This window comes from Pithys albifrons, chromosome 22 (genome assembly GCF_047495875.1).
Source record: "Pithys albifrons albifrons isolate INPA30051 chromosome 22, PitAlb_v1, whole genome shotgun sequence".
NCBI classification, from domain to species: domain Eukaryota; kingdom Metazoa; phylum Chordata; class Aves; order Passeriformes; family Thamnophilidae; genus Pithys; species Pithys albifrons.
This window is the reverse complement of record NC_092479.1, coordinates 4,593,725-4,621,241: the sequence shown is the minus strand read 5'-3', so window position 1 is coordinate 4,621,241 and position 27,517 is coordinate 4,593,725. Positions and strand designations below refer to the sequence as shown.

The 27,517-nt window shown below is 62.3% G+C and overlaps 4 protein-coding genes across 14 annotated transcripts; 1 reads left to right on the top strand and 3 right to left on the bottom strand.

The window, feature by feature from the left end:
• Positions 1 to 336: 336 nt before the first annotated feature.
• Positions 337 to 4,019, bottom strand: ICMT (isoprenylcysteine carboxyl methyltransferase). The gene is made up of 5 exons (XM_071575570.1): positions 3,768 to 4,019; positions 3,542 to 3,630; positions 3,296 to 3,465; positions 2,413 to 2,630; positions 337 to 1,694 (listed from the first exon to the last, which is right to left on the bottom strand). Exons 1-5 carry the CDS (start codon positions 3,990 to 3,992, stop codon positions 1,512 to 1,514), a joined length of 885 nt encoding a protein of 294 aa, XP_071431671.1. The 5' UTR covers positions 3,993 to 4,019; the 3' UTR covers positions 337 to 1,511.
• Positions 4,020 to 4,703: 684 nt separating this feature from the next.
• ACOT7 (acyl-CoA thioesterase 7) lies at positions 4,704 to 10,201 on the bottom strand. Of its 2 annotated transcripts, XM_071575888.1 has the most exons (10): positions 10,096 to 10,201; positions 9,409 to 9,526; positions 8,865 to 9,021; positions 8,258 to 8,349; positions 8,010 to 8,124; positions 7,565 to 7,579; positions 6,884 to 6,970; positions 6,205 to 6,321; positions 5,835 to 6,019; positions 4,704 to 5,261 (listed from the first exon to the last, which is right to left on the bottom strand). In XM_071575888.1, the coding sequence occupies exons 1-10, from the start codon at positions 10,140 to 10,142 to the stop codon at positions 5,157 to 5,159; spliced, it is 1,038 nt and encodes a 345-aa protein (XP_071431989.1). In that variant the 5' UTR covers positions 10,143 to 10,201; the 3' UTR covers positions 4,704 to 5,156. The 2 variants fall into 2 exon arrangements, with proteins under 2 accessions (XP_071431989.1, XP_071431990.1); XM_071575889.1 differs by lacking the exon at positions 7,565 to 7,579.
• A 1,283-nt stretch (positions 10,202 to 11,484) lies between these two features.
• ESPN (espin) lies at positions 11,485 to 23,333 on the top strand. Of its 9 annotated transcripts, none has more exons than XM_071575922.1 (14): positions 11,485 to 11,824; positions 12,619 to 12,812; positions 15,068 to 15,254; positions 15,346 to 15,528; positions 15,609 to 15,740; positions 15,814 to 16,383; positions 17,945 to 18,106; positions 18,184 to 18,358; positions 18,646 to 18,672; positions 19,909 to 20,054; positions 20,143 to 20,424; positions 22,490 to 22,569; positions 22,651 to 22,662; positions 22,757 to 23,333. In XM_071575922.1, exons 1-14 carry the CDS (start codon positions 11,531 to 11,533, stop codon positions 22,902 to 22,904), a joined length of 2,592 nt encoding a protein of 863 aa, XP_071432023.1. In that variant the 5' UTR covers positions 11,485 to 11,530; the 3' UTR covers positions 22,905 to 23,333. The 9 variants fall into 9 exon arrangements, with proteins under 9 accessions (XP_071432023.1, XP_071432022.1, XP_071432021.1 ...); XM_071575921.1 differs by having other exon boundaries at positions 15,811 to 16,383; XM_071575920.1 differs by lacking the exons at positions 22,651 to 22,662; positions 22,757 to 23,333 and adding an exon at positions 20,658 to 21,944 and having other exon boundaries at positions 15,814 to 16,033; positions 16,106 to 16,383; positions 22,490 to 22,570.
• Positions 23,334 to 23,570: 237 nt separating this feature from the next.
• On the bottom strand, positions 23,571 to 27,443 carry TNFRSF25 (TNF receptor superfamily member 25). Of its 2 annotated transcripts, XM_071575679.1 has the most exons (7): positions 27,220 to 27,443; positions 25,398 to 25,593; positions 25,167 to 25,295; positions 24,939 to 25,091; positions 24,765 to 24,849; positions 24,588 to 24,670; positions 23,571 to 24,503 (listed from the first exon to the last, which is right to left on the bottom strand). In XM_071575679.1, exons 1-7 carry the CDS (start codon positions 27,247 to 27,249, stop codon positions 23,893 to 23,895), a joined length of 1,287 nt encoding a protein of 428 aa, XP_071431780.1. In that variant the 5' UTR covers positions 27,250 to 27,443; the 3' UTR covers positions 23,571 to 23,892. The 2 variants fall into 2 exon arrangements, with proteins under 2 accessions (XP_071431780.1, XP_071431779.1); XM_071575678.1 differs by having other exon boundaries at positions 25,167 to 25,593.
• Positions 27,444 to 27,517: the final 74 nt, after the last annotated feature.

Here is a 27,517-nt window from a genome sequence, read left to right as displayed (position 1 = left end):
TGGGCTAGCTAAGAACTCATCGACTGCTGCAGCACAGAGGGAAGGGTTTCACAGATTACTCCAGCTTTTCCCTAAAGATTCACATGTCTTCCCCACACCTGGTGAGTTGTGTCCTCACAGAACTTGCAGTAACAAGATTCAGGAAAAGGAAAGGTAAAGAGGCTGCTGGTCTCGAAAGAACCAAGAGGTGCGAAGGTTTTGCTCAAGGTGAAATTTATCCCTTTCTTTGGTGCCAATGTATCCCCAATGTGGGGAAATACAAAGTAAGGATTCCAATTTCCATGATGCCACCAGCACCTCAAGAGACCTTCAAATAATGATCAGACAGACACTGGCAATGTTTTCTCTTTTTTTTATATAAAAGGAAAACCCAAGCCCAAAACCCAAGCCATTCCCACCAGTGCCCCTTCCTGAGCCGTACTGCAGCGCTTTCCCCACGGAACACCACAAGCCCCAGGCATGAACTGACAAGCAATTCATTTCCATTCCAGCGAGGAAGAGTAATGTAGAACTCAAGGAAACATCGAACCTCTTTGGTATATAACAACAGAGTAAGTTATACCACACAGGTCAGCAGGAACCATTTCAAAATGGTCATATTTTAAGGAGCATTAGCTAGCCCAATTCTTCTCCTAGTTTGAGATTTCCCTAGGAACATCTACTTGCCCTGACATCCCGGCTTTTGGCAAAAAGAGCACGTGAGGATCTCGGGTACTAAAGCCCTTAGCAAGCCTGGCAGCTGTGGTTCTTTCCCAACCCAAAATCCTGGGATCTCTGCAAGACAGAGGCGGCCTGGCAGGATAGGAAGCAGCGTGATTTGGAAGCGAGAAGAGGAAACAGAGGAGGCGGTGGGAGGCAGCAGCTGGAGCGATGACTCCACATCCCCAGCAGCAGCTGAGGGAGAAGTATCAGGCTCAGAAGTGCCTGGATCCAGTGGCATGAGGGGAGTGGCAGAACCCTCCCCGTGGATGCTGAGGCCTGGAGAGAGCCAAGTGGTGCCACGCTATTGGTGCTCTGAGGACAGGCAGAGACAGAGGCTGCTCCCATGGCCACCCCAGTGCCAGCTCAAGGAGCCTGAGAAGATTAAAGCTGCATCGCTGAGCTCACAAGGTCAGAAAGCTTTAAAATCGAATTATGCAACAGGAACAATCTGCTGCCCAGTGCCTTCTCTCCCCAAGGTTGGGATGGCAGTGCTGTTCTCCAGGAGAACTGGTCCGGAGGTATTCCAGGACAATTCAGCTGCTGCAGGCATGAGGATTCATTCTCTTTAGGGTTGCTACAGGCTAAGTTATCTGGAAGATCCCTGAATGTGCAACCAAGGACTGATCTTGAGGAGGAACGAGCTTCTGACCTGCAAGTGTCCAAGCAGGCTGCGCAGTGCTGTAGCCCTCTGCCAGCTCCTTCTGGGCAGCCGGGAAATACCAACCGGCATGTCCCGACACCAGTGCCATGCAGGCACCTGGCATGGCAGGTGGCAGGTGTTTGCTCAGCCAGTCTGGTTCTTGCCCACATTACAGTTCCAATTTGACTCCTTTAATAAAAGGGAGACCCGATGGCACCTTTCTTTTGTACTCCAGGTACTCTTCTCCGAAGAAGTGAATGAGTGTGATCTCCTCCTCCTCGATCCTCTCCCTGAAGAAGCGCCAGGATGCCAGTGCATAGCCCACCACACAGATGGGATTGCAGAGCAACACCTGGAACAGAGGCCACCAGTGAGTGCCTCCTTGAGAGCCTGAGGTTGCCCTGCCTCCATGGCTCATCCCCTCTGGCAACATTGCCATGGGCTCTAAACCCTCTCCAAAGAAAAGCTCCCAACAGCACTTGTGAAACTTCATAAACACTAATTTCTCCCCAGTTACCTCTTCACATGCCCCCTTATGGTCCCTCTCCAGAGAAGTACAACCCAATGCCAACTCCCACCCGGCCTCAAGAACATGTGTCTTCAGCAGCACTGAGCTACAGCTCAATCACAGCTGGTCAGAGCTGACTCTGGCTGGGGCCCTGGGCACTTTTAGAGGGAGTTTCCTTGCTCTCCGGAACAGTACTAATATTTGGCAGGAGCCAGGTTGAGTCCGTTTGCTCATGGAAGGAATTTTGGCCATAGGCATACAGGAAACACTGGACACCAGTTTTAGACCAGTAGCAGACCATGTCCCAAGCCTCCAAGGGAGTTGTGTCTCAAATCCCAGTCTCAGCACCCCTGCTTACTGCACAGAGAAAATTAAGTCAATAGGATCTTCCCAAAGATCACATGAAGCAAGGCACCCAGGGATTCCTCGTTCCCTGTGTGCTGATGAATCTGTGCTCAGGCCATTCCTTATGCAGAATGTTGTCTGCACCTGCCATGCCATGGGCAGCACTAAGAGCAACACATCATGACACCAAAGTATGCGAGCATGTTGGATCTGGTACCTGTGTTCCAATGCTCCAGTAAAACCATCCCACGTAGGACGGGTGCCGGAACCACCCGTACACCCCACTCGTCACCAAAGTGTGTGTGTCAGATTTCTCATTCTGCACAATGTGGTTGAAGTTGGAGCCGGCTGTGAGCATGGCCGCCTTCCTCAGGCAGTCCCCAAAGATCACCATCAGCAGCCCCACGGTGCTCAGCCAGGTGATCTGCTTCAGCTCTGTGTGGGCAGGGAGGAGCACAATGGGTTTGCATAGGTCTTGGGGAGGGGAGGGCGTGGGGGCTGCTGGATCCGTGGGCTTTGCCCCCCACCTCAAAGCACGACACGTGACAGCAGCAGCCATGCACTAAACAGATAAAACCAGCAGCCCCTGCCTGGTGTCAGCACGGCGTCAGCACGGATTACCCTGTGGGGCCTGGATTTAGGGGCTGAGCAAAGCCAGCACAAAGCACAGCCAAGGACATGCTCAGGCTGTTATGAAACAAGAAAGGACAACAGCTCCCCTCTCCCAAAAGCAAGCAAATGAACACAACCAGTTTGCTCCAAACTGGGCAAACAGCAACAGTTTTTGCCAGTTTGATTTTATTCCTGGTCAAAAGACAATGCCCAGGTGAACCTAAGGCACTGTTCTTGTGCCACCAAGGCAGGAAAGGGCTGAAGACCCCCTAGCTTACCATGTCAAAGCAAGGGAGGGCTCCCCTATACCCCCCCAAGACCCAACCTGAGAGGCTTTGAGCAAAGAGGGATTAAGAGCACAGAAAAGCTGCTCCAGAATCGGCATGGGACAATGAACTGGGGATCACCTACACTTTGCTAAGGGACAGGTGGGACATGGACAAGCCACGTGCAGCTGGGCAGAGCCAGGGAGGGACAAGGTGGCTGACCTGGGAACAGTAGTTTCTCCAGAGTGAACTCCACCCAGGAGGAGAGGGCAGCCAGATTGTACTCGAAGCTGTGGTTGAGCAGAAAGGAGTCCAGCGAGAGGCTGCGCGGGTTGTTGATGGCTGTCACCAGGTACTCCGAGTAGTGGAAGAGAGAGAGGGAGCACATGTACCTGCGGCAGAAGTAAGGGAGGGCAGGTTTGGCATAGCCAGGAACAGCGCGTCCGCCCGGCCCGGCCCGGCCCTTACCATCCGAAGTGGCGCCAGGCGGAGCGGCCGGCGCTCAGCAGCACCCCGCAGCCGAAGGCAAAGCCCAGGAAACAGGCCCGGACGGCGATCTGCAAGCACAGGAAGGGGAGAACGCGCTGCCGCCGCCGCTCCCCGGGCCCGGTGGTTCCCGACCGCCGCCCCCCGGCACCGAGACCGACCCTTCCGCGGCCGTCCCCCGCCCCGCTCCCGCGGGCCGACCCCGCACCTTGTAGAGCGGCCGCGGGTAGAGCAGCAGCAGCGCCGCGTTCACGCCCGCCACGTGCAGGGCGAGCGCCAGGCGGCCGCGCAGGCCGGGGGCGGCAAGGAGGGCGGGGGACGAGCCGAGCAGCAGCGGCAGCGCCGCCACCGAGGCGCCGAGCAGGAAGGAGCCCAGGCTGGCGCGGCCCTCCCGGCCCAGCCGGCCCCGCCGCGCCGCCACCGCCGCCGCCATCGTGGCGGGCCCGCCCCGCCCGCGTCGCCCGGGAAACAACCGCGCCGCTCTCGCGAGAGCTCCGCCCCCCGCAGCCACGCCCGCTCTGGAGCGGCGCAGCTCTCGCGAGAGTTGCGCGGCGGGCCGGGGCGGGTCCGAGGGCGGTCGCGGAGCCGCCCGGGCTGTGGGGCCTGTGAGGCCTGTGGGACCTGTGGGGCCTGTGGGACCTGTGGGGCCTGTGGGGCCTGTGGGGCCTGTGGGGCCTGTGGGGCCTGTGGGGCCGTCCCTGCCCGCCGCCCCCGCGGCCCCGACCCTGTGCGGCCCCGCCGCGTGAAACCACCCGGCGCAGGGCCTGGACGCCTCCTGAACACTCTCAGGGATGGGGACTCCACCACCTCCCTGGGCAGCCCCTTCCAGCGCCCGACCGCCCGAACAGGTCTAATACCTGACCTGCACCTCTCCTGACTCAGCTTAAGGCCATGTCCTCTACCACCAGGCATGGTAGAACAGACCGGCCCCATTCACTGTAACCTGCTTTCTGGTTGTTTTTTAATATCCCAAACCAGGACAGCCATCCCCGCAGGAACACTGCACTGGTGGTCCTGTCAATAGAGCCACATTTCCTTAAACTGCAGGGTGGGAGCACACGGCACCACTTGGGGAGTGTGGGTGGATCCCGGGGAGGCAGGAGCCGGGAAAAGCACAACTGTTGGAAATAAAGACATCAGCCGCTTATTCCAGTCAATGAAACAGACTTTATTAATGCCACAGGATTCCTTAAATAACTTAGATGTGCACAGAGAACTACCTAGAGATGTCACAGACATTCAGTGCGGCCGCGGCGCCGCACTTGCCAAAGCTTTGGTGTGCATGGTAGGACAAACCAGCGAGTCGAACACAGCAGCACAGGGACCCGCGGCCCTGCACACCCCACCGCTCCGTCCTGCTCCGGCAGCGCAGGACCCAACAGTGACAGCAGCTCCGGAGGCAGATGGCAAGTGCCTGGGAAGGGTCCTGGGGACTCTCAATGCCACCTGAAGCACGAGGTGGGCGGCGCTGGGAGGCGCAGCAGCAAAGCAGCGGTGCCGGCGGCGGGCGGGGGCAGGCGAGGCGCGGACCAGACACGACATGAACAGGAACAACCTGGATGTTTGGCGGGCGTTGGCAGCAAGGGTGGAGGGCAGGTCACTGCTGGGCAGCCTGCTGCATCTGTGCCTGCCGCTTGGCTTTGGTCTGCAGGTACCTGCCCTTCCCTTCCTCGAAGCGACGCTTCTCATCCTCCGTCTCCGTCTGTGGCCACAAAGAAAGCGAAGCCCCAGCGTCAGTGCTGCGAGTGCTTGTGGGAGGGGGATGTACCATCCTCCATGGAAATGAGAGGAAAGCTGCCCTCCCTGAAACACGTGCCCTGACAGCCAGCATGCTCCTGCACAGAGCAGCAGACCTGCACCACATCAAATATTAACCAACAAACACACCCAGATAGCAGCACCGCATCAAAGCCCTGCCAGGATCAGAGAAGCTAAAAATAGGCAGGATGGTGGGAGTGGGGACACCATGGGGAGCAGGGACAGGGAACATGGGAGCCTCTATCACTGCTAACAGTCCCCTGCATGCAGTCTGTCCTCAATCATGAGAAAGGAGAAAATCCCCAACCTCCACATCAGCAACTTCCAGAAGAAATAAACAAACAAACAAAAAGAAATCCTGCAACCTGTTCTTGAAAGTCTTGTTTGTGCTCATATTTTTCTGCTGAATAATTCAAAGGAAGAGGATTTGTTGGAAAAAAGCCACCTGGACTCTGCCCTGGGAGGAAGATGAGATGCGCTGGCCCCACTGGCTCCAGCCTGGGGAGACAGCTCTTACCAGCAGCTGTGGGACAGGCAAGGGCTTCCCCTCCTTGCTCAGGGACACGTAGGTGAAGAAGGCGCTGACGGCACGGTACCGCTCCCGAGTCTCATCCACAAATGGGTCAGCATCCACAAAGACTTCGATTTCCATGGATTTATTGCTTGTGAAGGTCATGCGCCCCGAGACGGTGATGACACAGCCTGCAAAGCAGAAGAGGGGCCAGTGAAGGGAGTAAGGGGTCCTGCGTGTTTCATGTGTCTTAGGCAGAGCTTCTTAGCACAGGAGAGGTCTAACAGGGAGTAAATTTCTCTGCCAGTGTGTCCCGAGCACACACCCAAGGGAGCCAGGACATGGGACCATGGCTGCCTGCCACCACGCTCAGTACCTTTTTTGATCTTCTCATGGAAGTTGATGGCATCCACTGAGGCGGTGACAATGTTGGTCTGGCAGTGGCGAGCAGCCACAATCCCAGCGACCTCATCCATGAGCTTCATGGTGACACCTGGGAGAGGAAGCAGAGGATCCTGTCTCAGGGAAGCCAGTAGGATTTGGGGAAAACGATGCATAAGTCAGTAAGGCCTTTGTGTGGCCAAAGGTGTGCTGAGCAGTCAGACCAGAGATTGAGTCCCACCTTCAGGAAAACCCAGTGGCAGCACAAGGACTCTTGTCAACACTAGGGCAACATCCTCATAGATCTGGGCTTAAGACTGGAAGCAGCTCTGAGCCACAATGGTTTTGTTTTTTAAGGACTCGGTTAGATGTGTGTTGTCCCAGCCCTTGGCAGACACCTCTCCCCTGGCTCACACCACACGTGCCAGCCGGGCAGGCAACAGACAAGACGAAATTACTCGAGCTACTTGCAGGCACTGCATGCTGGGTGTTTGTATTCTGGGATTTGCAATCTCAGAGACTATGAGATTTAACTGTAGGATTTACAGTTTGAGAGTGTCAGACTTTGGGGCATAGAATCAGATTAAGCTCTTGTCTCAGCTGAAGCAACTCTGCTTTGGGGAAAAGCCACCTGGAGCTGCCATTGGCTACTGTGTAGGGCAGTGCTCACTCACCTCCGTGCACAAAGCCCAGCAGTGTGCAGTCTGACGGGCCCACCAGGTGGATCAGGCTGGACTGGCTGTAGCTGACGGTGTGTGGCTCTGGTTAGAGAGCAAAGCAGGGTTAGAGCTTCTTGGCTGGCACCCATACACCACTGTACACCCCTGCCTTAAGTCATCCAAAGGAAGAAAACATGGGCCTGCCTTGTCCAAAGCTAAACTAATGTTCAAACCAGAGGTTAAACTGGGCTGGAGAAGTCCTGAGAGCAGAGATTGTTTATCACCTGACTGACTGCTGCCTCCCTCTAATCCCCACCCATCCATTTTATTCCAGCTGATCTCATTTCTTTCTTTTCAAAAGCATGAAAGCAAATGGGAGTGAAGTGGGGCACATGGCTGTACTCCTCAGCTGAACCTCCCCAACCCTGCTGCACAGAGCCTCTGCTTTCCACTCGGCAGGAAAACCTTGGCCCCCACACCTCCAGCCCTGGCACATACTGGTAACCTCTGTCCTGCCACCACCTCTAAGCAACAGAACTTGCACCTCGTGACTGCCAGCAGAGTAAATCCTCTCCCAGGGGTGGGTGTATTTTCCATCTAATGAGAGGTGCTAAAGGAGTTCAGAACAGGGAAAACCGGTCAAGCCCACAACCACTTGGGGTGAACATCCACATGGCAGCACCCATCAAGGCTTACCTTTTGTCTGCCTGTCTGTGAGCAGGGAGGACAGAGGGGAAAAAACCATTTGAGCAACTTTCATCGCCCATCATCCCCCCAACATTTCCGTGTGCCATCTCTCCACCCCTGCCCAAGGACCATGGCTGGGCCTGAAGGCCACTCTTGCCCAACACTTGCATTTACCCCATGCCAAGAAAAAACAGCTCCAGCTGCCCGGGATTGCATGAGGGATGAAAGGAGTGGTGCAGAAACAGGACTTCAGATGAGGGCATCCTACCCACGGGTGCCTTCAGGGCATCACAGCTGTCCACCCAGCTCCCCCTCCAGTAACATACTATGGGCTCCAAAATTCCATCCCTATGCCTGACACGGTGTTTCAGAAAGCACACTTGCAGTTCCAGGTCCCTGGGGACAGCTCAAGTTGCCTCAGGGACCAGTTTGGCCTCCCCACAGCCTGCATTACCTGGATTGATGATGGGGAAGATCACATCCCCATTTCTCTGCTTAGTTTCCAGCCGATCCAGCTTTTGCTCCTCATAACGCTTCTTCCCCTCATCTTCCTGCTCCTTTCTCGTGTACTGGAAGGGAAGGCTGGTGAGAATAAGGCGGCAAAGCCACCAGCACAGCCAGGGGTGTCAACAGGGCTGGGTTAGCGCTGTTCCCCAGAGAGGCCAAGTTCCAGTTTTGGGGGATCAAAGCGAGGTGCCCTACCTGGATGGAGGGAACCTCAAGGACCTTGTTCACGTTCTTCAGGGACAGCGGCACATACCATAACGTTGCCTTGTTCGTCAACTTCTTTGCTCCTGGAGGAGAAGAGCAGAGGGTAACAGTGCCAAGGCCAGCAGTGCCGTGCCTGCTGCTGGTCTGGGGCTGGCCACACCCCAGCAATGCCGCCAGCACCAGTGGCCCCTCACCTTGCTGGTTCCTGAAAGGTTTTGGCTTGCAACGGATGTGACAATGCACTTTTGGGAGGGTGCTCGGGCAAGTGGAGCTGGTTGCCACAGCAACAGCAGGAAAAGGGCCTTTTTCAGGCCAAAGGGGCAGCAAATTAGGCAGAAGGAGCTACCAGCAGATTTTGCTGTTCTTCACTGAAAAAGATCAATGGAACCCTAACCCCCAAGGAGCCTGCTTGGCCTTTCTTCCCAGTGCCAGCCCTCCCCATATCCCCAGCTCTCTAAATAAACAGGTAACATCTCCCCTCTGCCCAATGCTGCCAGTCTGCCAGTGACATAATGGAGAATGGGATCACTGCTGTGAGCTCTTGGCTTATTACTGTTATTCCTGGAATTCTAGGACACAGCCGCTAGCAGGCACCCACCTGTTAAAATGTTTTCAGACATGACGTTGACCTGGACCTCCACAGAGTGCCGGGAGGTGTAGGTGATCTCCGCGCTGACATTGGCCACCTCACCAATGCACATCGGTGACAGAAAGTCAGTCCGCTCCACCCGTGCCAGCACGGCCACACAGGGCTCCTGGGGACAGCAAGACAGCCAGGGTAGTGACCACAGCCATGCCACGTGGGACTGCAGCCAGCAGCTCCCTAGGGCCAGCTGTGCTGGGTGTGGCTCCCACACTTCAGCCTCCACTGGCCACACTTTCTTCCCCATCTGTAAGCAAGGCCAGGGTTTCCCTGACTCGCCTTACTTCAAGAGTTAAAACACTAACAGCAGGGCAATAATGTTTCTGCTTACAAACCACAATTTCAGCGGGATGCTTCCAGCTACTGAGGGGCTGGCAGCAGCTGGAGCCACCAGTGGTATGCACACAGGAGTAAGCACTCCCAGTGCAGGACTCCGGAGATGCAGCAGGGTGTTGAGAGTCACCACGTGAGCCCAGCAGGCACTCCGGCTCCTACTCACCCCGGCCTGGGAGTTGCAGTGGCGGGTGCTGATGATGGCTCCTGCCTCCTCGATCATCTTCAGGATGGTTCCCCCGTGGACATTCCCTGCGATGTTGGCATCGTCCGGGCCCATAATCCTGCCGACGGAAGAACATGGGAGCTCGCACCCCCGGCCCGGTCGCGGTGCGGGTGCCAGAAGGGAGCCCATCGCCCACCGGCAAAACCGCCGGGCCATCGGCGTCAGCACGCGGCTCCCTGTGAGCAGCAGTGGAAACCGCTCCGAATTACAGCGGAGAGCAGGAGGAGGCAGCCGGCGGCTCCTTGGGGCCACGGCACAGGCCGGGCCGGGCACGTGCCGCCGCTCCACGCGGCCTCCCGGCAACGGCGGCGGCTCCGCCGATAGCGGGTAATGGGCCGGGGCGGGAAGGAGGCGCGGGCGGCGCCGGGACAAGCGGCCGCGCACGGGCCCGGACAGTAAGTGCTGCTTTAGAGAGCCCGTGTGAGGAAGCACAGGCAGGAGAACCGCGGCTGCCCTGCCCGCTCACACCCCCGCAGCACGGGCGTGGCGCTTCCGCGCTCTGCCCGGGGCCGGCGTCATGGCAGCGTAACCCGCGCGGGCAGCACCGCCGGCAGCATCCCGGTTGCAGGTCGGCACCCGCCCCGCCTGCCCAACCCTCTCCGGGCCCCCGGCGCGGCGGGGCCCTACCTGGAGACCTGGATAGCGGCCGGGCCCGCGGCCCCCGGCTCCGACATGGCGGCACCAGCGCCCCGCCCGCAGCAGCGCTGCGGTACCTCTGAGCCCGGGCCCGCCCCGCCGCTCCCGCGACGCGCCCATCGCCACACCCCATTGGCGGGCTGCGCCGAGCCACGCCCCGCGCCCGGAGGAGGGGCGGGGCCGAGGAAGGCGGGGCCGGTGCGGGGCTGGTGCGGGATCCCCCCCCGGCCGCCCCTGGGTTGCGCTGTGTGCGCGGGGCCGCTGTCTTCGGGTCGGCATGGGCAGCACCCCCTGCCATCCTCCTTCTCGGTGCTTCTCTCCGGTTGGGATAGAACTGCGCGGCGCGCCCAAGGCTTTCAGGGCATGTAGTGGCCACAGTTCCGAGCAGGCAGGGACAGCTCGCAGTGGAAAGCAGTCAGGGGCCGAGGGCTGCAGGGACCCGGCCCTGGGGTCCAGAGGATGCCGCGGCACTCACGGCTTCGCCGACCGGGGGCAGGATGAGCTGGTAGCGGCTCTCGTTGATGCGCGCGCGGCGACGCGTCTCCGCAAGGGGCTGGAGGCTCTGCGAGCAGACGGGGCGGACCGGGGTGCGGGGAGTGCCGGAGCTCTCACTTGCACGGCTCGGCGGAGGCAGGAGAGGGGCACGGAGACCAGGGGAGCTGCGGCGCGGCGCCCGGTGGGGACATGGTGCTTCGGCGCTCTGTAGCGGTGCCGGCTTTAAGAGCCGCCGGCGGCGCGGGGCGGGAGTGCCGGGCAGACAGGGCGGGGGGCGGTCAGGTAGCGAGGGAGGGAGGTGGCCGCAGTGGCCTTGCCGCTGTCCTCGGTGCTGATCGAGCGGGGCCGTCGCTGTCTGCGGTCCTGACGGCGGGGGGGGTCCCCGCGTGCCCGCCCACGCCATCCACTGCCCGCCCCCGCGATAAGGGCCGCCACTGCCCGCTCTGCCCATGGTCCCGCCATCTCTTCCCACGCTGCCGCTCCTTTCACTCTGTTTATGCTGCTGCGACCGACGTCGCTCGTCGGGGCTGCCGGCGGAGCCCATCCCCGCCGTGCCTCTCGCGTGGAGGTGCGGCGACACCTGTGGGGCCGCTCCGAAAGCCGTGGACGGCGGCTCCGGCAGCCGGGCACGATCCGCTCTTGTGACCTTCTTGGGCCAGCTTTGGTCCTGGTCCCGGTCCCAGACGCCGCCCGGCAAAGCGCAGCTGCCCCAGCCGTGGCCGAGTAAAGCGTTCTGGGGGTCCCGAGCAGCGGACAGCGGGGCAGCAGCCGCGCCGTCGGGCGGGGCGGGCGTAGGGGCGGCCCCGGGGGCGGGAGAGGAGGAGCCGGCGGGGGCGGGGGGCAGCGGGGCGGGAGCGCCACGCAGTGCCAAGCGGCGGCCGGGGCCGCCGGGGCCGGGGCCTCCGCCGGGGCCACCGGGGCCGGGGCCAGGATGGCACTGGAGCGGACGTTGCTGGCGGCGCGACAGGGAGACGTGGAGGCGCTGCGGGGGCTGCGGGCGGCTGGACTGCTGCGGCCGGGGCTGCGGGACGCCCTGGGCGCCTCCCCCGCACACCACGCCGCCCGCGCCGGTCGCCTCGCGTGTCTCCGGTACCTGGCGGCCGAGGCCGCGCTCCGCGGGGACGCGCGGGCGCGCAACGGGGCCACGCCGGCCCACGACGCCGCCGCCACCGGCAACCTCGCCTGTCTCCAGTGGCTGCTCACGCAGGGGGGCTGCGGCGTGCAGGTGCGAGCGGGGTCGCGGGGTGCGGCGCGGGGCGGTGGGTGGTGGCGGGGCCCCCCATGGCAACGGTGGCCAGGGAGACCTTCATCAGTCCCGCGTGGGTGACCGCTACCACGGGGAGATGACCACGCGTGGTTCCTCCAGCTCTGCACGGTCAGGGCCCAGCCGTGCACAGCCGACGGCATCCAACGGACCCGGAGAGCCCCCGTCATCCTGACGGGGCTCAGCCTCGAGGGCAGCACAGATTCCCCGGGGCTACCGCCTCCTCCCGGGGTTACACAACGGCGGGACCGGGGCGGTAAGCGGCTTGCCCCGGGGCCGGCCGAGAGTTAACGACATGTGACGGCCGGTGGAAGAGCAGGCAGCGGCAGGGTTGGGAGCCGGGATTAAGCGGAAAGGACGGGGTCAGCACGCACCGGCGACCTCCTGGCCAGGGGCCAGCTTTGCCTGTGCCCCACCGAGCGTGGAGGGAGGACGGGCCGGCAGCACAGCAGGGCTCGGCGGCGAGTGCCTGGGGGCAGGGGCTCCGCCGCCGGCAGAACAAGGAGAGCTTTGTGCCGCACTTGCTGTGTGCAAATGCAGGCCCTGATGGAAGGCTGACCGCTAGTCCCACGGTCCCTTCAATGCCCTGTGCTCCCGCTCCAGCTCTGCTCCATCCTGGTTGTCCCACCCTCCTAGGATAAACTCCTGCCTGGGGGATGCCCCACAGCTGCCCACTGTCCCCAGCCCCACATACACTCTCTTGCTGGAGATGCTTGGGTCCTTGGTGCTGACAGCCACCCTGCTTCCTCCTGCAGGACACAGACAACTCTGGTGCCACCATCCTACACCTGGCAGCCCGCTTTGGTCACCATGAGGTGATCGAATGGCTCCTCCGCTTTGGAGGCAGTGACCCCATGGCAGCCACCAACACAGGAGCACTGCCTGTCCACTACGCCGCGGCCAAAGGGGATTTCCCGTCCCTGCGACTCCTCTTGGGACACTGCCCCAGGTAACGGCCCCCACTGCTGGTAGTGAGAAGGGCTCTGCCGGAGGCTCAGCACCCACCATCAGGAGAGGAGCTAGTGGGAGAGCGGGGTACCCACTGCTGCCCCATCCCTACCTCCAGCTGCTGGGCAAGGTGCCAGCACTGGGGATGAATGCTGCAGCCACCCATATCCCCCAGCTCCAAGGGCAACGCAGCCGTGTTATTGGGCTGGGCAGTCAGCTGCACATTCTTTATGGCCCGGAAAGAAAGGGTGAGGAGGAGAGCGGCAAGTGCTGGCAGAAATATTGCCACGGCCAGAGTCAGCTCCTGGGCTCCTGGTGCAGGGTGATAACACAGCCGCCTTTGTCTGCCTGCTGTTATGTAAATGGATTAGGCTGCCCGCTGAGGAGAGGCTGCTCCCTGTGCCAGAGACGACCTTTCCACATGCCCAGGGCCGTGGGCATTGCTGAACATGGCAATGTCAGATGGCTCCATCACAGCAGCATCTCTGTTTTGCCTCCTCAGTGGTACATGGGGCCAAACTGGTCCTCCAGGCTATGTGGCACAGCAGCCCACTGGGCCTGTGGTGCCAGGTCTTGCTACGGAGCTGCAGCAGGTGATTAGGTGGCCCCTAATCTGATTTCCTGCGGTGGGAAGAGGCCACTAGAAATAACGCATAGACCCGGCCAAAGTGAAGCCGGGGGGATGCGCTGTTGCTCCATGCTGTTCCTGGCAGTCTCCAGGGCTGCAGATGAGAGGGGTTGCACAGCTCCCCCATACCAAGGAGGCTACAAAGGCAACGAGAAGTGAACTGGGGATCGGCATCCCTCTGTCCCTTGGCTCCACAACTCCAGACCCCTGCATCCTTTCCAGGCAGGGCCACAGAGCCCATCACAAGATCCCTGGATCCCATGGCACTCACTGGCCAGAGCTGCCCCAATCCCAGCCCAGGCTCTTTATCCCCTTGCCCCAGGTGTGCCAGCTTGGCCCTGAGCACCTCTGGGATTAACCTGTGCAGCCCCAGCCCAGCCCTAACCCAGCCACTGCTCCCTCTCAGTGCTCACTTGTCAGCTCCGGTGTGGCATGGTGCTGGCGTTGGCTTTCACACTACTCATTGGGGTTGCTTCACTACTGTCACCGCCTCCCCCCTGAATTATTTAGGGCTGGCCCTGCTCCTTGTGCCTGCTCAGAGGCTCCATTACAGCTGCGAAATCCAATCCCTGGTGCCGCCGCAGAGTGCTGGCTCTCCCAACCCACCTTCGCACCAGCCTGCAGGGTCCTCGGCAGCTGGTGGCCCAGCATGGGGTCTCAGCCATCTGGCAAAGCAGTTTACTGGTGTTGCCCAAGTGGTTTAACCCCTTCCCAATTAGTGGAAAATGAAAATCAGGGACTGACTGTGAGCTTGAGCTTCCACTGTCTCCTGCACCCGTTTGCCACCACCCCAGCTCCATCCTCAGTCACTGCTTGGGGAGTGAGTAGTGCTGTGCCAACCCAGCACTACAGAACTGTGAGGCAGGCAGGCACCCTATGGCATGGCACAGCACGGCATGACATGGCACAGCATGGCATGGCAGAGCACAGCAGGAAGGCAGCACTGGCCACAGCATGTCTCACGGTTACAGAGATCAATTATTAAGGGCCTGTGATCATTGTGATAACAGAGCAGAGTATTTATTGCTCTTCCTTTTTTAAATATTCAGCAGGGGTTTTTTATGGAGCACTTAATAAAACAGCTTCCTGCAGGGTGGGGAGGCAGGATGTGAGATGTGGGATGCAAAATATGGGACTATCAGATGTGGGTTATGGGGTAAAGGGTGTGGGATTTGGGCTGCGTAATTCAGGATGAGGGACAGGGATGCCAAGACCTGCTGGGAGAGTGGGGCTGTCAGGGGGCAGGAGGGCTGGGCAGTGCCATGGTGCAGTCAGCCTTTCCCCACTGGCTCCACGGCCAGTGCTGTGTAAGCTGCTTACTTTAAAATACGACTAAATTGCAGTGTCCAAAAACAGCCGGAGGAAGGAGCTTAGCCTAAGCAGGCTGATTAACTTAGTGACCTCCCGCTGCAGCTGCAGCCGCCACAACAGCATGTGGATCCATGGGGAACCACGGGCTGGACAGCTCCCAGCCCTGGCACTGTCCTGCCTGTCCCCCAGCTGTGTCCCCTGTACCCGCTATGCCCCTTGTGTCTCCCATGTTTCCATGTCCCTGCGTCCTGCATCCCCCATCTCAGTGCTGCCGGTGTCAGTGGCCACAGGTGACGGGTGCTGTGCCCCGCTTGCAGCACGCTGAGTGCCCAGACCAAGACGGGGGCTACCCCACTGTACCTCGCCTGCCAGGAAGGCCACCTGGAGATCATCCAGTACCTGGTGCAGGATTGTGGGGCTGACCCCCACGTGCGCGCACATGACGGCATGACCCCACTGCACGCTGCTGCCCAGATGGGCCACAACACTGTCATCGTATGGCTGGTAAGCGCCGCTGGGGCGTGGTGTGGTGGCACATTGCAGTGGCACGGCATGGGGCTCACAGCACAAAAGCTCAGCCAACCTGCTTACACAGATGAGCTTCACGACGGTGAGCCTGTCGGAGCGAGATGCTGAGGGGGCCACAGCCATGCATTTTGCTGCCAGCCGTGGCCATGCCAAGGTGCTGAGCTGGCTGCTGCTGCACGGCGGGGAGATCACTGCTGACGGCTGGGGCGGCACACCACTGCATGATGCCGCCGAGAATGGCGAACTGGAGGTGGGTGCTGTGGCCAGTGGAGTGTCAGGGTAATGGGCAGACTTCCCTCCAGCCCTCCCATGTCCCCCCACTCTCCCCAGTGCTGCCAGATCCTGGTGGTGAATGGTGCCGATCTCAGCGTCCGTGACCAGGATGGCTACACAGCAGCTGACCTTGCTGACTACAACGGCCACAGCCACTGTGCCCAGTACCTGCGCACTGTGGAGAACATGGTATGGCAGCACCTGGGGGGAGTGGGCCCCACCGCCCCTGCCCTGCTGGCTGAACCCACGTCTGTGCCAGCAGAGCGTGGAACACCGTGTGCTGTCGCGAGACCCCTCAGCGGATGGGGAGTGCCGGCAGCCTGACTCAGGCATGTCATCGCCCAATACCACGGCATCGGCACCCCAGGCGCGCTTCGAGGTGGGCTCCCCTGCCAGCACCCTCTCCAACTACGACTCCTGCCACTCCAGCCAATCCAGCACCGGGGAGAAGAGGGGCGGCCTCCCTGGGGCCCCCGCCGCCCGTGAGTGCAGGACCAGGGGGCGCGGGGCGGGGGGCATGGGACCAGCCCCCCCTGACCGCCTGCCCTGCGCAGGGGTGCCTGAGCCGGCGCTGGCGGACATGCAGGCGTACATGGACATGCTGGATCCTGAGATGCGGCCACGGGGCCGGGGCCCAGCAGGCGAGGGCCCCCTGCCGCCGCCACCCCCTGCCTTTCCCCCACCACCTCCCCCACCCCCTGCCATCCGGCCACCCCCGCCACCCCCTGGCTACCCTGCACCCGCGCCCCCTGCCGCCCCCCACACTGCTGACATCTATGTCCGGGCCAAGAACAACCTGCGGCACGTGGAGAGCCAGGCGCTGCGCCGAGAGGTACGGCCCCATGCACTGCGTCCCGTGCACCGTGCCACATGCACAGCTCAGAAGATGTGCCACATTGGGGGGGGGGGGGGGGGGGGGGCATGTCAGTGTGCACCTATCTCTCTGAGGAGCCGTTGCCTTCATCGGGAGGGGACAACCTCAGTTAAAGGCTATATGCCTGTAACACTAGCACACACTGGGGGGAGGCCTGGGGTGCAACCAGCAGCAAGGATGCTGGAGCCAGTGATGCTTCAGTGGCTTCATGGTACTGGGCAGCCTCACTCGACCACTGTGCCAGCTAGAGCACCCAGCAGCACCGTGCTGTGGCAGCTGCACCCATGCAGCCCTAGCAGTGCCACCAGCACCACACCGAGCTGGGCGTGGGCAGCGGCGCAGGCAGTAACCCGAGCTGCTGGCTCTGGTGTCACCCGCGCCACAGGTGTCGGGTGGCACAGTCGGTGCTGCCAGGAGCTGAGAGGGCTCAGCCAGGCGTGCACAGGTAAGAGGGCTGCAGCCCCCCATGGAGGGCTGGGGGTCATAGGGATGCAGTAGGTTTGGGGCTGCCCTGACCCCCTACCATAGCTCTCGCCACCCCATTGGGGATGAGATTCTGATGCACATCCAAAAATCTCATGGCCAGGGCACTGGCAAAGCCCAGAACCACAGGGGATGGGGCACATGGGGTGGGGGGCTTGGTGGAGCAGTGTGTGCTAGGTGCATGGGGGACTCGCGATTCCAGAGTGTTTCTTGTTCACAGCCCTTTCTCCTTGGTGCTCACCAGGGTAATGGGCTGTCCTGGGGAGGTGTGGGCTTGTGCCAGAGCAGTGCCAGCACTTTGTGGGTGCCCCATGCAATGGGACTGGGTGGCACGGACCCTTGTACTAGACTGGGGCTGAGGCTACTGCAGCAGTAGCTGGCCTTGGCACAGTGCCCACAGCAGCCAGAGCAGGAAACACCGAGCGGGCACTTGTTGACTTAGCTGAGGCTGTCAGCGGCGGCACGCACCCAGGCTCACTGTGAAAATGCCATGGGTGAAGGTGGCTCATGGGGAAATGCAAATAGTGGGGCCCTCAGCAAGGGGAGCAGGGCCACGCCACTGTGGCACTCCAAACCCAGGGAAGAGGCACAGCCCCCAGCAGCGCCAGCACTCGGCAGCAGCACGACCCACAAAGCCGCTGTGGAATGCAACAGGGTGAGCCGAGGCTGCGCTGCCTGAGAGCCCTGTTTGAGAGGGAGGTTTGGAACCAGTCCCCAACCCCGCGCGGGATAAGCTCCCAGTAATCCACGGGACTGAGGCTTGGCACTCCTGTTCCCAGGGGGTTATCCCAGGGAAGGCTCAGCCAGGATTCTGGACACAGGCAATGGGGTCACAGTGCCAGGCACTGATGCTATACACTGTCACCATGGCACACAGCCCCGGTACAGCTGTGTGCCGAGCAGACCCCAGGACATGCACCTGCCAGCCCTGCCAGCCCTGCACCTACCCCACCACTGGCAGGGCCCTGCTCCACCATGGCTCTGCCCCATGGTCACATCATGGCATGGCGGTGCTGAGGTGTGCTCTTCATTGCAGCTGGCGTCGCGTGACACCAGTCCCGAAGGCCTGCGCAGGGCTGACTCCAGCAGGCGGTCAAGGAATTTCGGCAAGCAGCCGAGCACCGGTGACTACTACAAGCATCTGGGGCACGTTGTGGCCGAGCAGCCCAGCCCCCGGCGAATGGCGCACAGCGAAGAGGTGAGCCCCATGCCATGAGCCTGTGCACAGCTCAGTGGCACTGGCACCGGGCAACGCCTGCCTGTACTTTCTCCCAGGCATCACCCATCTCAGCAGACACCATGCGCAATGGGGAGAGCAAGCCCAGTGCCGAGCTGCCACCTCCGCCACCACCCCCACCACTGCCCGACACCGCCTGCCCGACGCCCCCACCACCGCCTCCGCTGGCCGAGACCCCCGCCAGCCCTCGCCGCTCCTCCTCCTCCACGGGAAGTAAGTGGTGGGGTGACGGATGGGCATGGGGAGGGATCTTGGGCACTGTCCCATTGGCTGCACTGTGGCGCCGGCCACCTTGGCACATCTCCTTCTGTGGCACTCTGGCCACGTGGCTCCTGACGGCCTTTCTGTCCTTCTCTCCTCCGGTGTCGGCGCGGGGGCCTTCATGCCCGCTCGCCCCTTCCTGCTCTCACTGCTGGCCGCTTCTCTTCTCTCTTGTCTCGCGGTGGCCAAATCCTTCCTTTGCCGCGCGCCCTGCGCCGCCTCTCTGCTTCTCTCCCTAGGAGGAAAGGCGCTCAGGCAGATGAAGAGTAAGTACCGCGGCCCCGCGCTCCTCCCTGTTCAGGGGGTGCCCCGGCGCGAGGCACAGCCAGAGGGGCCCGACTCAGCGCTGTCCCAGCCATGGGGTGTTGACAGCTGCTGGGACCAGTGACTCTCCGCAGCCCTCCTGCTGCCGAGCCCTCGCTGCGCGTCGGTGGCCGACGGTGCCATGCGGGAGGCCGAGCGCTGATGCGGGGCTGCCGAAGCTGCCAGGCAGGGCTGGCAGGGCTGGGCAGGCAGCCGGGGCCCCACGGCCCCCGTGGCCCCGCACACAGAGGGCCTTTGTTTGCGCTCAGCCGGCCAGCGTGACCCCGCCACGTGAGCGCACCGGCCGCTCCCCCGCCAGTGACCGCTGCCGGCGGGCTTGGCCATCACTCGGCACCGGCTTTATTAGCGCCGGCTCCCGGGGCTGGGGGGTCTCAGCCAGCACTGGATGGCAGCGTGCGCACCCCACTCGGCCCTCAGCATCCGCAGCCCTCTGGCCCTGGCGTGGTGCACCCGAGCGGGGCAAGCTGTGGGCGCCTGCTGCGGGGAAGGGGCTTTGCCTTGGGACGTCACCATGGGCTGTTAGGGACCCACGCATGGCTGGCACAGACGGTGGGTGCTTGCAGGGCGAGTGGCACGAGCAGTGGCATGAGCATCCGCGGGGTGCTGGTGCCACACAGCTCTTTGGGCTCTGGGCTGGCAGTGGGGCTGTGTCAGGCTGTCAGTCCATTGCTGGTGGGGACTGCAGGGGAGTGTAGGAGCTGTAGTGCAGTGCCAGGACTGCCACTGGCGATGGAGCCATCCCTCCAGAGCCAGGTCACTGCTGTCACAGCACAGTGCTGCAGATGCAGGGGTGGCACTCAGGGCTGGGGCTGTGCTGGGGCCCCTGGAGCTGGGTATTGGGGTGCTGGAGTGCTGCTCCAGCAGGGTGCCGTGGACTCAGTAAGCTGGTATTGGAGTACAGATGCTATGGATCTGGGGAGCTAGGATGCCAGGCTGTTGCATGCAGGGGTCTTGCTCCAGTGGGGTCCCATGGACCCAGGAGTTTGATGATGTGGAGTTGTTCCTATGGGCTCAATGATCTGAGTGTCAAGATACTGCTTCATTGAGCTCCCAGGGACTCCTGTATGCGGGGGGGCAGATATCCCTCTGCCCCCATGCCCTGCAAGCTGATGAGGGATTCAATGGGACAGTAGCTGTTGCTGACGGGACACTTACTGCTCATTTTGCCTCCCCTTCAGGTACCAAGTCCTTCAACATGATGTCCCCCACCGGTGACAACTCAGAGCTGCTGGCTGAGATCAAGGCTGGGAAGAGCCTCAAGCCGACTCCACAGAGTAAAGGCTTCACCACTGTCTTCTCTGGCAGCGGCCAGGCAGGGGCCAACGTAGGTGGTGACAGGGGCCAGGGGAGCCGGTGGCATGGTGCTGCACAGCATGGCGAGTGCCCACCACCCTCCCTCCCTCCTTCCACAGGCAGAGTCGCCGGTGTCCTCCCCGTCACCCACCAGGACGCCTACCCCACCAGCCACCCCCGAGGCTGCCGGGCCACCACGTTGCCTGGCAGGGGGCTCGCCGGAGCCGGTGCTAAATGGAAACTCACCAGTGCCGGCAGCAGGTGCTGGGGCAGCAGTAGAGATGGAGGTGCTGGTGCCAAGCCAGGACGAGCAGGGCCGGCCTATCCCCGAGTGGAAGCGGCAGGTGATGGTGCGCAAGCTGCAGCTCCGCATGCAGGAAGAAGAGGAGCAGCGGCGCAAGGTAGGGGGGTCCCACGTGCTGCGGCGGCGAGCGCGGCGCGGGGATGGCCCAAGCAGCTCAGGACCTGGTGAAATGGCATGTGTGGCTTCGCCTCCAGCTCCCAGCTGGTCTAGGGGGCACCACTCCACCTGCATGCAGGGGCATCACACCCGGGGATGCCGCACATGGCGGCGGTGGCATGAGGTGCAGGTGGCATGGCCTCAAGAGCCCCTTTGCCCTCTTTCCCGCCGCAGCCTGGGAGCCAGTCACCGCCCCCTTGCCGGCACAGGCCACTTGCCCATGGGGGCACACCAGGACCCACCAGGCAGCCAATGCAGGAGGAGGACACGTGGCACCTGGAGAGGCAGCTGGGGAATCTGCGGGTGATGCACGAGGCACAACCAGGGAAGCTGCTACCGGGGCGGCCAGAGGAGGAGCTGCCACTACTCATGCCGCTGTCTGCCACCCCGGCACCCCGGCGCTTTGCCCTCACCCACGAGGATGCACCTGCCCACGACAGCCAGTCCCCCACACTGCCAAGGAGCATGGCTGTGACAACAGCCACCCTGAGGGGCCAGGAGGGCCCCAGGGCAGAGGGGGTGGTGAGCAGCCCTGGTGCCCAGCATGATGCCCGGCGCGAGATCCTGGGCTGTGGCGTCTCCGTCCGCAGCCTCAAGGCCAACTACGAGGGGCTGAGGGAGCCCCCTGTACCCCTCCCCAGGGTCACCAAGCACAAGTGGGCTCATTCCCCTGGCAGCACTCGCCAGCCCATCCTGGAGGAGGAGTATGGGGATGGGGCATTGCGGCTGAGCAGGCCAGCACTGCCAGAGCTGAGCAGCCCATGTGAACGCACCAAGGGGTGCAAGGAGCGCGCTGTCTTCCTCTTTCTGGAGCACTGGAAGAAGCGGGCACTTGTGGCAATGCCTGGGGAGGAGCGGTCGCGGCGGCCAGGGAGCTGGCGGCCGGCGGCGGGGCAGCTGCTGGCCCGCTGGAGAAGTGTTGCCCGCCGAGTGCCAGGGCGTCAGATTCGGCGGCTGAGTCGCACCACGGTGCTGTACTGGCCCCAACACTTCCTACCCCATGTTGGCGGCTCACCCATGCCTCATGACAGCCTCCCACTCGACCTCTTCATGCTGGGTTACTTCCAACTTCTGGAGATGCCGCTCAGCCCTGAGGAGCGGCGCTTCCGTCACCTCCTCTGCTATGAGATGTTTGACCGCCTGGGCAGCTACAGCTGGCATCATGTCCGCCGTTTCCACCGCACCGTGCTGGAGCAGATCGAGGCTGGTCACCGCCACTGGCTCGATGGTTTTGAGGACCTCGTGCAGGAGTTTTTTGGTGATGACCCTGTGGCAGGGTCAGAGAGCCTGCCAGAACTGCCTACCATGGCCCCAGAGGGGCAGGAGGCAGCAGTGCCGGTGCCAGTGCTGGAGCTGGGCGAGTTCAGCGAGGAGGACATCTGCCGCTTCATCGACCGCAGCTTCTCCTTTTGGAAGGAGAAGGAGGCACAGATGTCTGACACCTGAGTCCAGCGGGATGCTGTGGGTGTACCAGTGGTGTGGCGTGGAGGGGAGCAGGCTCAGGGGTCAGCTGTGGGCAGCAGGACCTGGTGCCTGGGTGTGCTCTGCTGCCTCTGTGGCTCTGGCACTGCTGCGTGGTGCGGCTTGGTTTGGAGGAGGGCTGGGTGTTCCGCGCGGTCCCGGGCTGAGGTTGCAGTGTGCTGCTTGCCGTGGCTGTGTGTTGTCTGGGAGGTGCAGCAGCGGGGCTGCGCTCCCCTCTGGTGTGGCGTTTGCGGTGCTGGGGCAGCGTGGGCTCCCGCGTGTCGTGCAATAAAGCTGTGGTGTGCTGCAAGGGCTGGCCACGCCACACGCTCCTTCCTCCTCCCCGCGTCGGCGGAAGACGGGCAGAGAGGGGCGCGTCGGGGAGCCGCGTGCTGGCGAGCCCCGCCAGAGTTGTGCCAGGAGTCTGGCTCAGCCCAGCTGCCAGAAGGATGTGTTGCCACACACCAGGATGATGCTGTGGCCCCCTGGTGCCGTTAGTAAGAGTGGGCTCCCGACAGTGCGAGTAACACAGATGTCTGTTGCAGGAGAAGGAGGAGGAGGCGCGTCTGGCCAGCATGCCGGCCTGGAGGAGGGACATCCTGCGTAAGAAGCTGGAGGAAGAGAGGTGAGCTGGGGCCGGGGGTTGCCGCACCCATCGGTAACTCCTGCCGCTCTGCTAACCCCGCTCTTCCCTTTGCCTTTGCAGGGAGCAGAAACGGTGAGTGCCGCAAGCCCCTTCCCTGGGCGGGCGGGCACGGCGGCTCCGGCGGCTCTGGTGACCGCGGCGCCCCGTGCCCCCTGCTGCTGAGCAGGAAAGAGCAGGAGAAGCTGAAGCGGGAGGAGGAGGAAAAGGAGAAGGAGCAGTCGGAAAAGCTAAGGACTCTCGGGTACGATGAGACAAAGCTGGCGCCCTGGCAGCGACAAATCATCCTCAAGAAGGGGGACATAGCCAAGCACTAGCCACGCCACGCCGTACCCTGGCTCTTCGCGGTGGGAGGAGGCTGGCAGGTCCCCCCACGGACCGCGAGATGCCTCGGCACTCTCCTCCTGCCATGGACGGCCACATAGCCTGACCCAAAGGAGTCCCCACCACTGCCCCAGGCACCCATAGCCCCCATCCTGCTGTTGCCAGCCCACCACCACCCCGTGCTGCCCTTTACAAAGTGAGCTGCTGTGGGGTAGGGCACGTGGCTCCTTGTGTGCTGCCCGACTCAGCTGCTGCGGCTGAGCTTGCCATGCTGCCCAAATCCCTGCGCTCCCCACTGGCACAACTCGCTGTTGCAGCGTGCTCGCCCCCACCCCTGCCCCTCCAGAGCTGCTCAAGGCTGGCTCCCAGCTCACCTCCGCCCAGACCACCTGCCTTTCCAGCAATTAAAACTATAAACCCCGTCAGCAGTGCCCCTCGCCTTCCTGGGGCTGCCCACACCACCCCCGTCCCCACACCATGCTTGCCCAGCACGGTGCCCCTCTCATCCACACCAACACAATCACCCCCATCACCCACATCACCTGCATCTCTGCCACCTGTGGTGGCCACATCATCAGTGGTGGCCTTGAGGCCAGCAGTGCCTCAGTGCCCAGCTGGTGCAGCCCTGTGAGGAAGGGCAGGGGCCAGCGAATGGAGAACACGCCACTTTATTGGTGTGGGGGCAGGCACACCCGGCAGCAGGTGGCCTTGAGAACTATCCCATGGGTTCGCAGTGGGCTCAGTGCCCACTCGTCCCGCGAGTGGCCAGGCAGCCGACATGCTGTGGCGTGGGGTCCCCCCAGCCCTGGAAGCAGGGGGACATAAATAGAGGGAGCCAGTGGGTGGGAAGGGGGGCATAAAACTGACATAAAATGTCTACACGGCATAAGTAACAATACTTAGGGGTATGGCACAGCCAAGGCACCTAGTGAGATGTGAAGGTGCCAGGACCTCCATTTGCCAGGGTCGTGATGCTGGGGGTTAGGGCCCTGCTGGCAGGCTCTGGCGCAGTGCCTCGGCACAGCCAGCCAGCTCCATGCGCTCCAGGGCAGCAAAAACACGGTCCAGCGTGGCGCTGGTCTGCTGGCACCAGCGCTTCAGCATCTCATACTGCTGGTCACGGATGTTGGCCACCTCCAGCTGCACCAGCTCAATCTCCGCCTCCCGCAGCTCCAGCATCCTCATGAACTCCTTCCAACGCCGTACTGGCACCGCATCGATGATGGCATAGAGCTGGCTGCTCTGCAGCAGGACACTGCGAGGCTCTGGTAGGGCAGAGGGCTCCCCCTTGTCACTGAGCCGCTCACACAGCAGGGCCTGGTGCTTGGGGCTCTGCCTCAGCATGACAGTGGCACGGTCTGTCCCCTGTGGGGAGCATGGCTGGGTCCAGCACAAGCTGTCCCACCCCCGGGCACTGAACTGGCACCATGGTGTAGCCACAGCCCTGGCCGTGGAGGTGGCTGCCTGTGCTGCAGGGAGGGGGCCACCTGCCAGAGCACCGTGCCGGAGCCTCTTCCTCTTGTGGTAGATGACGAGGGCACCCAGGAAGAGGGGCCCAGTGAGTCCCAGCAGGATGTACTCCAGACCTGAATCTGAAAGGAGGAGCAGGAGTGTTCTCATCAACTGCCCAGCACAGTGAGCCCACACCACTGCTCCCAGCCTCATAATCTGTGTACCTGAGCTGCTGCTGCTGCTGCTGCTGCTGCTGCTGCTGCCACACACTTGCTGGCACTCTTTTCCGCATGAGTCCAGGGTGCTCCTGCAAGGAGAGGGGAGCCATGGGCATCACACTGTGCCATATCCTGGGCCCCACATGTGTCCCCACTTGGGACACAGGGAGGGTCAGTGCTTACGTGTGGCATGGTCGGCACTCATCACCCTCAGTGTAGAAGTCAGGCTTGCAGCTGCTGTCACAGAGTGCGTCCTGCTCCTGTGAGCCTGGGGAGAGGGTGGGCATGAGGAAGGGTGGCACAACCAGAGGTGGCACAGGCAGCAGATCATGCCATGGGGTGGCTGGCAGCACTCACAGGGCCGCAGGATGAGGCGCCCAGTGCAGGGCTGGCACTTCTGGCATGAGAAGTCACTGCAGCTCCTGTCGATGCAGACACGGAAAAAGCCGGGCTCACAGCCACAGGCAATGTTGCTGGTGGCTGAGCAGTTGCTCAGAACACTCTGGAAAGCTACAGAAAGCAGGCAGTGAGCAGCACAGCACCACACTGCATGGCACAGCATGGCATGGTGTGATCCCAGCTCACCTTGTCGATCACACTCATAGCAAGCCTGGCACTTGGGGAGAGTGTTGGGCTGAGTACGGAAGGTGCCAGCAGGACAGGAAGTGCAGGTCCTGTTTCTGTGCCTTGTGCAGGGCCTGTCCAGGTGTGTCCCTGCAGGGCCAGTGGGATAACAGAAAGCATGACAACCTAGGGCAATGCACCTGCTGTGCCACAGTGTACCATGCCACACCACACGGGCCAGGTGGCACTCACCTGCAGGACACAGGGGACAGCACTGGCGAGTACTCTCAATCCAGTTCATACCAGCGGGGCAGGGGTTTCTAGTGGCATGTCTCCTCAGGCGGGTGAGTGGCTGCAGCATGACCCGCTCTCCTTGCAGTATGGCACGGTTCTGCCACCCTGGGGGCTGCGATTCACTGGCTCCCAGCCCCAGTGATGCCAGAATCACCTGTGGGCAAGGAGAGAGTAGGGTTGTGGGCAGCCAGGGTGCCCCAGGAGCTGTGAACCCGTGGAGGACAGGCCTCACACCATCTCCCCTCCCAGCCATACATGCTGGGCTACTGGAGCCAGAGCTGGGTCCAGTAGCCCATGGACACTGGTGCCTGCTGTGCAGGGCAGAATGGCTGGATTTGTGACCCTGTGCCCCACAGCTGCACGGGTGTGCTGCCCCAGGGCCAGGAATGCCCCGTGGCAGCCCCTGTGCCCTGCTTTCCTGTCATACATGAAAAAGCGACTTCCTGCTGGTGCTGTGGGGGCCACTGTGCCACAACCTGTGCCTGCTGTCAGTTGCCACTGTGTGCTCTGCAAGGCTGGCTGGGTTGCTCGACCACCTCTGATGACAGGACCCCTGCTTTGTCCTCAGGCATGGGAATGAGTGAGTCGGGCACACTGCTGGTGGTGCCAAGGGATTATCGGCCCAGGGAGGTGTTGACAGCCAGGCAAGAAGGGTTAATACTGCCAGCTTTGACTTTCCTGGGGTTTATCTCCCTCGCAGAGGAGGTGATTTCCTCCCCGAGAGGAAGCCGTGCCGGGCTCACGCTCTCCCCGATGCTATCACGCCTTGTGTGTGCGTCCCAAAGTAGGTCACTGTTCCCCCGCGGCGTGCCAGGTGCTGCATGCAGGGCAGCCCCACTGCCCAGACAGCCCTGGTGTGGGCGGCAAGGAGGTGCCCACGCTGACACCCCTTCCACGGGCAGCGCAAGGCAGGGGGCCGGTGCGCTGGCAGTGTGGGCAGGGAGCCAGGGGATTCCTCGCTGGGGGCTGGATTTCCCAGCCGTGATGGCCCCGATTACGGCAGCTGAATCATTTTCTACTAAACCCGCCGCCATCGGCAGACTGAAAACCGCGCTGGGCCGCCCGACATGGAGAGCGCTGCCGGCAGAGCAGGGCGGCTGCTCAGCGCCGGCTGCCAGCGGCACGTCTGAGTCACCACCAAGGCACGACCCTGCCTGCACACGCTGCCTGCAAAGGGGCAGCTGTCTCCTGCCCAGAGCGGGGAGCAGGTGCCCGGCGGGCGCGGGGATCCGACAGGCGCGGGGATGAGGCGGGCGCGGGGTTGCGGTGGGCGCGGGGGTCACGCCTATGTCCGGCTGCGCCGGGGCCACAGCCGCTGTTTCCTGTGCCGCCCCAGGGCCGCTCCTGTCCAGACAACGAGGACTCTGCTCCCGGCGCCCGACTGCCGGGGCAGCCACTCACCCACCCAGGCCCCGGGGCAGCCGCCACCGCCGGCAGCGTGACCCGCGCCCACGAGCTGTCGGCACAGACAGTCCCTGTGGCACTGTCCAGCCTGCAGCCCCATAGCTGAGCCCACGCTCCCCACGGCTGCATCGTGTCCGTGCCTGTGATCTTCGTGGCTGTGCCACGCCTGTGACCCCCATAGCCACACCACGGGCATTTTGGTGCAGCAGATACCAGTCCCGGGTGTTAGCCAGAGGGACAAGCATTTTTGGCACTCTTGGCACTGGAGTTACTCTACCTTCTTCCCTCCCTCCTCCAGACCCATTACAGCCACAGCCCTGGGGCTCCCCACAATTGGTCTCAGGGGTCCATGGGCCCTCCATGCCAGCACACTCACCCAAGCCACCCCAGGGCAGCAACACTTCATCCTTGTGGCCGATGTGGCAGGGTCATGCCGGGGCGGTGAGGGGACCAGGGCGGTGGGTGTGGTGGGGTGTCAGGGCAGCTCAGTGCCCAGGCAGGGTGCCCCAGCACCCCATGGCTGCTGCCAGCAGCACGCGACGCATGGTGAGTGAGCACCAGCCCTCCCCTCACAGGCTTTTACACCCGACCACAGCAGGAGGAAATGCTTTTTTGGAAATGAGTCCAGGGGGTATGAAATCACATGACAGAAGCGCGGGAGGGACCTGCGCCGC

Bases quoted from the DNA above. Each gene is read 5' to 3' on its own strand.
- ESPN (XM_071575915.1), top strand. From the start codon at position 11,531: ATGGCACTGGAGCGGACGTTGCTGGCGGCGCGACAGGGAGACGTGGAG. The intron at 18,107-18,183 runs GTGAGCCCCATG...ACTTTCTCCCAG, and splicing joins GAATGGCGCACAGCGAAGAG to GCATCACCCATCTCAGCAGA. The intron at 20,055-20,142 runs GTAGGTGGTGAC...CTCCTTCCACAG, and splicing joins GCGGCCAGGCAGGGGCCAAC to GCAGAGTCGCCGGTGTCCTC.
- TNFRSF25 (XM_071575678.1), bottom strand. From the start codon at position 27,249: ATGAAGTGTTGCTGCCCTGGGGTGGCTTGG. The intron at 24,671-24,764 runs GTAAGCACTGAC...CTCTCCTTGCAG, and splicing joins GAGTGCCGACCATGCCACAC to GAGCACCCTGGACTCATGCG. The intron at 24,504-24,587 runs GTACACAGATTA...TCCTCCTTTCAG, and splicing joins CAGCAGCAGCAGCAGCTCAG to ATTCAGGTCTGGAGTACATC.
- ICMT (XM_071575570.1), bottom strand. From the start codon at position 3,992: ATGGCGGCGGCGGTGGCGGCGCGGCGGGGCCGGCTGGGCCGGGAGGGC. The intron at 3,631-3,767 runs GTGCGGGGTCGG...CTGTGCTTGCAG, and splicing joins ACCCGCGGCCGCTCTACAAG to ATCGCCGTCCGGGCCTGTTT. The intron at 1,695-2,412 runs GTACCAGATCCA...CCTCTGTTCCAG, and splicing joins ACTGGAGCATTGGAACACAG to GTGTTGCTCTGCAATCCCAT.
- ACOT7 (XM_071575888.1), bottom strand. From the start codon at position 10,142: ATGTCGGAGCCGGGGGCCGCGGGCCCGGCCGCTATCCAGGTCTCCAG. The intron at 9,527-10,095 runs GTAGGGCCCCGC...TTCCGTCGGCAG, and splicing joins GCCGCTATCCAGGTCTCCAG to GATTATGGGCCCGGACGATG. The intron at 9,022-9,408 runs GTGAGTAGGAGC...TGCTGTCCCCAG, and splicing joins ACTGCAACTCCCAGGCCGGG to GAGCCCTGTGTGGCCGTGCT.